At 56.1% G+C, this 5,830-nt stretch overlaps 1 protein-coding gene across 1 annotated transcript in view; it reads left to right on the top strand.

The window, feature by feature from the left end:
- The window catches only part of ADCK1 (aarF domain containing kinase 1), a 109,585-nt gene that overhangs the window by 101,512 nt on the left and 2,243 nt on the right, over nucleotides 1-5,830 (top strand). The window contains exons 8-9 of the mRNA XM_007448146.1: nucleotides 605-754; nucleotides 1,983-2,180. Of these exons, the coding sequence (XP_007448208.1) occupies nucleotides 605-754; nucleotides 1,983-2,180 (348 nt within the window). The remainder of the gene's footprint in view (nucleotides 1-604; nucleotides 755-1,982; nucleotides 2,181-5,830) is intronic.

Here is a 5,830-nt window from a genome sequence, read left to right as displayed (position 1 = left end):
AGGGAAAGGGGGCTGAAGGGAGAGGGGAGAAGGGCTTGTGACTCTGGGTACTCCTGGGACTGGCCTGGAGCTGCTGAGGCAGCCCCAGAGGGTGATGGGGGTCATCTATCCCTGGTCCTCAGCCCGCTGGCCTTGTTCTTTGGCGAAGGGGCAGGTCGAGTGGTCCCTACCCCCACCCAGCTTTCCAACCCATATTCAGCTTTGGGGGAAACAAGGAAGAGAGACTGAGAGAAGAGAAAAACCAGGGAAGACTGGAGGGGCAGGTGTGGGAGGTGGGTGTTACAGCCTTCAGAAAACCTAGAAGCAGTGGTTCTCCTACCTTGCCATCCATTAAAATCACCTTGGGCACTTAGAGATAATACTGATGCCTGGGTACCACCCCTAACACTTCTGAGTTCCAGCTGAATCTCATGTGCAGATGAAGTTAGGAAAGGCTGGATGAGCGTTCAGCGTCTATCCAGAACGATGCAATCTCAAGCCATTCCTTCCACCGTGACTGCTCAGGCCTTCCTCTTGAGAGTGGCCAGATTGAGGGGCCAGAGGAGAAATCTCTGAGGCACGTGGTAATGAGGTGCAACTCCCACCCGCCTCCCTTCTCTTTCAGATCTCGCGCCACCTGGGCAAGATGTACAGTGAGATGATCTTTGTCAACGGCTTCGTGCACTGTGACCCTCACCCAGGCAATGTGCTGGTGCGGAAGTGCCCGGGCACAGGAAAGGTGGAGATCGTCCTGTTGGACCATGGGCTTTACCAGGTAGGAGAGCCCTTTCCCGCCAGGGTCTGGTCCTGCCTGGGCTCAGAGCCCGCTGAACTCCCCTATTGGCCACAGAAATGGGAAGCAGATAGCAAGGTAGCTGAAGAGGGCCCAGCCTTACCCCTAGAGCTGTTATTTTGTGGAAGTCAAGGTCATAGGAGCTCTCCAAGCTCTCCGAGCCTCAGCTTCCTCCTAATAGAGTGAGAGTGATAACACCTCCTTTAGAGGCAGCTGTGAGGGGTAGATGAGATTGTGCCTGGATGTGTGAATGGGCTTTCTCAGCTGCAAAAAAAACCTTTTTCCCAGGGAAGCCCAGGCCAGCCAGACCCTGGGAGGTGAGCTGCCCTTACATGAGCTGGACTTCAGGGGGAAGGGTAACTCAGCCCCAGTGAGGAGGTCATATGTCACGGGAAAGGGCGCAGGGAACTGATAGGGGTTGGATGGTCCCGACTGTCCTCTGGAACTTGGGACACAGAGCAGGTTCCAGCGAGCCACGTGTTCCTGCCTGGAAGCTGACAAGTTCAGCGTCAATCCCAGGACCCAGGTCCTGGCTTGATTCCATGAGGCAGGTGGTCCTGGGGAGGTTTCCCTGGTGGTCTCCTGCTTCTCGCCTCAGAGCCCTGATCCCACATCCCCAAATCTGGGCTTCCTTTGAAAGGCTCAGGGTTGTTGGGCATGTTAGTTTAAGGTAGACACAGCCCCCAAGTGAACGATGGCCCAAACACAACAGATGTCTAATTGCCTGCTCACACACCAGTCTGGGGTGCGTGGAGAAGCCTGAAAGCGGGGGCTGACCGAGGCTGTTGCTCCCAGGTCTCCTTGGGGGTCTCGCCGCCCACCAGCAGCAGGGGTAAGGGCTCAGAGGAGCATGCGTGGGAAAGTTTTCATGGACCAGGCCTGCAAGTGGAGCTTCTGCCACATTCCATTGGTCAGAGCTCAGGCTACATCTAACTAGGAGGAAGGCGGGGATCTGAGACTGTACTTGGGAAGAAGAGGGGGATATAGATTTTGGTGGGCTGTTGGTAGCCTCTGCCACTCAGGACCAAGGCTGGCCAAATAGTGGCTTTGTACTTGGACCTTCAAGGATGGCTGACTGTGGGAGAGGAGCAGACGTTGTGCGGGAACCGTGGTTTCCCTCCACTCCCCTTTGCAGTGGTCACACCAGCCAGGGACTAGGTCTTTCATGGGGAGAGGGGGCCCAGGTCCTGCCATGCTGCCCCCGCTGTAGGTGCTCACGGAAGAGTTCCGCCTGGATTACTGCCACCTCTGGCAGTCGCTGATCTGGACCGACATGAAGGGTGTGAGAAAGTACAGCCAGCGCCTGGGAGCCGGGGACCTCTACCCCTTGTTCACCTGCATGCTGACAGCCCGGTCGTGGGACTCAGTCAACAGGGGCATTGGCCAAACTCCAGTCACCGCCACTGAGGTGGGTGCCCCGCCCCCGCCGCCCCCCCCGCCCCGGTCCTGCCCTGTCCCGGATGCAAGGGGCAGGGCCAGGCGTGGCCTTTGGAGCCCTGCCAACCCGGGGTCTGGGGTTCTATACTGATGGGCTGTGGGGATGGAGTAGGGGGCAGAATTAGAGAGGTACTCGTTGAGGAGGAGGGAGGGAGGGAGAAAGAGTGTGCCTGGATGGGCGGAGGGAAAGGGGACGCTGTCCCACTGTGTCCCTCCTGGCCTTATCAACCTGGAATATAAGTAGGTCACGTTAATTGTGTAATCCAGGCTCTGTGACTTTCACTACAACCTGCTCTCATAACATTTCAGGCTTCCATCAAGTTCTCCCCCAGGACTTCTGGGAATCCCCAGGGACTGTCTGGTAAATAAGTCTGGCACCACCCACTGTCTTCTGCTGGGCACCATCTCCCATCGTGGGGTTGCTCTAGGGCACCCTCCTGGGCAGGGGGCTTCACTCCTCATGCCGTACTCAAGGGCTGCTTGTCCCTTCATTCCTATGGAGTTTTTAGTGAAACGGCTCTTTTGGTCTTTGTTTGTAGCTCATTCCTCCATTGGATCTGGAGTCTGGGCTGAGACCGATCCTAGGAACACCTTGTCCCTGTACTTGTACTCACCTCTGCCCCTCCAGTTGGGACTTAGCGGGTAGCTCATTCTTCCTGGCTCAGGGTGAGCTCCCTCCCAGGCTTCTTAATCCCTCATGGAATTGCCTTCTGTCTTCCCAGTCTGTCAGTTTGCAGACCTTTGCAGACTTGCCCTTGTCCATGTGGGGAGGGGCTTATGCTCACCACAAGGGACAGGGTCCTGCTTGTGCAGTAGAAAGACCTGGGCTCTGGTTCCAGCGCCTGCTTCTGGTGGCATGACCTTGGATGGTTCTAGTCACCTCTCTGAGCCTCAGAGTCCTCCCTTGCGAGCTGCCTTGTGGTTGGGGGCTTTAGGAATGGCTGGGTCCAGAGTCTCCAGCGATGTCAGCAAACCACCAACTGCCTCTTGCCATCTCTTGGCTCTGCTTTCCTCCAAGTTGACATCATTCCCCAGCAAACTTGGTGGCAAAGATGACCACCAGTTACCCCAGGCTTACACAGCTTTCAGCTCATCATCTCAGAAGAAAAACAATCTCCTTCTTTTGTTGAATAGGGATGATAGTTTCTGCTTTATTGATAATGCATGTAAAATGCTTCCTCATAGTTTCTGAAATTTGTTCACTGAATAAACATTTGTTTTTGCTGGACCCTGGACTGGGTGCCTGTGGATCCAGTGACGAACAGACAGACAGGACTTCCATGTAATTTGCACTTGTAGAGGAAGACAGACAGTAAACAAGTGAATAAACAGGTAAATGGAATAAGTGCAGGTTAGAGGTGCTGGGGTGGGGCGGGCGGGAAATAAGCAGGGTGCCGTGGTGATGGGTGATGGGGGGATGCCGTAGAGGAGATCTCGCTGGGGAGTTGACATGTAAGCTGAGGCCCGAAGGACAAGAAAGACACCAGCCACAGGAAGGGCCTGGAGAAAGCACACCAGGCAGAGGGCACGCGATGCATTAAGGGGGCAGGGTTGGGTGGTCTGGAGTGTGTGAGGAGGATGGTGGACTGAGAAGCCTTTGGAGGGCTGAGCTGGGAGAGCATCACACAGGGAGAATTTCAGATTCATTCTCAGGACAAAGCAGAGGCTTTGACAGGTTTTGAGCAGGAGAAGCATGTGCTCAGACTCGCTATGTTAATTATTTCTCTGGAGCGGGGCAAGATGAGCAGTGGGGCAGGACTTCAGGTGGAAAGATGATGGGGCTCAGACGACGCTAATGGAGGTGGAGAGAAGCCGGTGGGGCCAAGGCGTATTCTGGACGTAAGAGTGAGAGGCCTTCCTGTCAGCTTGGACATTGAGGGGAGGAAAAGGGGAGAGTCAGAGTTGCATCGTAGCTTTTTGAGGTGAGTTATGGGGTGCAGGGGGCACCACTTCCTGACATAGGAAGACTTGGGGAAGGACATGTTTGGGGTGGGAGGGTCAGTAGTTCTCCTGAGCGTTCAGATAGAGGTGTCGTGGGCAGTTAAGCCTGGTGCTCAGAGATCCAGCCTCGAGACATATAAGTTTGGGAGTCTTCAGCGTATAGATGGTATTAAAGCCACAGGGACGGACAAGATTGCGTGGCACGCAGTAGGTTCTCAGTGAATGATATCTGGTTTTATTAACTAAGTTAGAGTTTTATTTTTGCAAGCGGGTAGACATCCAGCAGGTTCCAAGCTTGAAGGCTGTGCTGCTCTGAGAAAGAGCCCCTCGGGGTAGCCTGGGTGGACACAGGGGCTTCCATTTGGGCTGAGAGGGGGTCTGGTGAGCGGGGCCTTGATCTGGCCTTAGCCCCCGCAAGCAGGGCGATCTGCAGCTGTGCGGGGAGGTGGCGGGGAGGCAGACAGCCTTTTGGTGTCTGGCTCGTGTTGAGATGTTCCAGTCTGATAGCTCCTGCCTGGGGGACATTTCAGGTTTCACAGCGGCTCAGTTGTCAGCGGCGCACGCGTGTTGCTGAAAGAGCCGAGAGCTCTGCTCCTGCTGCAGAAAGCGGCTGGGCGGGGTGAAGCGCTTGGCAGCGTTGCTGGGCCCCTTGGGGTGACTTTGACGGGCCCCACGCGCCTCCCCGTACCTTATCCCTGATGACCCTCTGGGTTCTGCTGGGAGGTGGGCACAGATGGTGTTAACATGCCCAGTTTTTTGGGGAGTGCATTGGGTCACACAGTCCTCTGTGAGATGACAGGCAGTGTAGTGGTGAGGGTGTGGGCTTGGGAGCTGCACGGCCTGGGTTTGACTTCTGACTCACCTCTTACTAGCTGTGGACCTTGGGGTGGTTACTTAACTTCTCAGCGCCTCAGTTTCCTCCTCTCATATGGGGGTATACACTTGCCTACTAGGGTTGCCGTGCGATTAGGTGAGTTAACACATGCAAGCATTGTCAGAGCGCCCGGCTTACTTAGTGATGCGCCATACGTGTGGACTATTGGCATCGTCACCATCACTGTTTCTCTGGAGACTGAGAAGGGATCAGAGGCTCACTCTATACTCAGGACTCTGGCTAGAGGCAGTTATCTGCCCAGAACCATGCAGAGCTCAGGGACGGGGAAGGCTGGGAAGCCAGACCCCAAACTTACCCACCAGGATGGGGCAAGGGCTAGCCCTGAATCCTGCTCTGGGGACAGGAGGACCTCGGGCAATGGGCGGGCTGACGCTGGCTCCAGCGTCTAGGACAGTGATAAGCGGTGGCCTGGTGGGCAGGTCTGGTGGGGTGCGGGGCCAGGCAGGGTATGGGGCAGGACTTTGGGTTTGGGGTCAGCAGCTCAGACCTCTCAACTGCACCAGCCTCGGCTTGGCTGGAGAGATGGAGGACACGACTCAGAAGCACCAGCTTCCAAGGCTCCTTCCAGGCCTGGCCTGAAATTGGTGGCCAGCGAAGAAGCCTTAGAAAATAACACAAGGGTGGACCCCGGGCTGAGAGGCTGGACTCATCAAATGGTTGGTGGGGAGGGAGACTTCCTGCCCCCATCAGTATGGGCTTGGGGGCTTGGGGGCTGGGTATGGGTGACCTTGGCTGCCGGGAGCTAGGGTGGCAGAGGCAGCAGAAATGCGGCCTGGTTCCTGCTG

This window comes from Lipotes vexillifer, unplaced genomic scaffold (genome assembly GCF_000442215.2).
Source record: "Lipotes vexillifer unplaced genomic scaffold, Lipotes_vexillifer_v1.1 scaffold542, whole genome shotgun sequence".
Classification (NCBI taxonomy): Eukaryota; Metazoa; Chordata; class Mammalia; order Artiodactyla; family Lipotidae; genus Lipotes; species Lipotes vexillifer.
The sequence above is the reverse complement of the archived record's forward strand: the minus strand, read 5'-3'. Positions and strand labels throughout refer to the sequence as shown.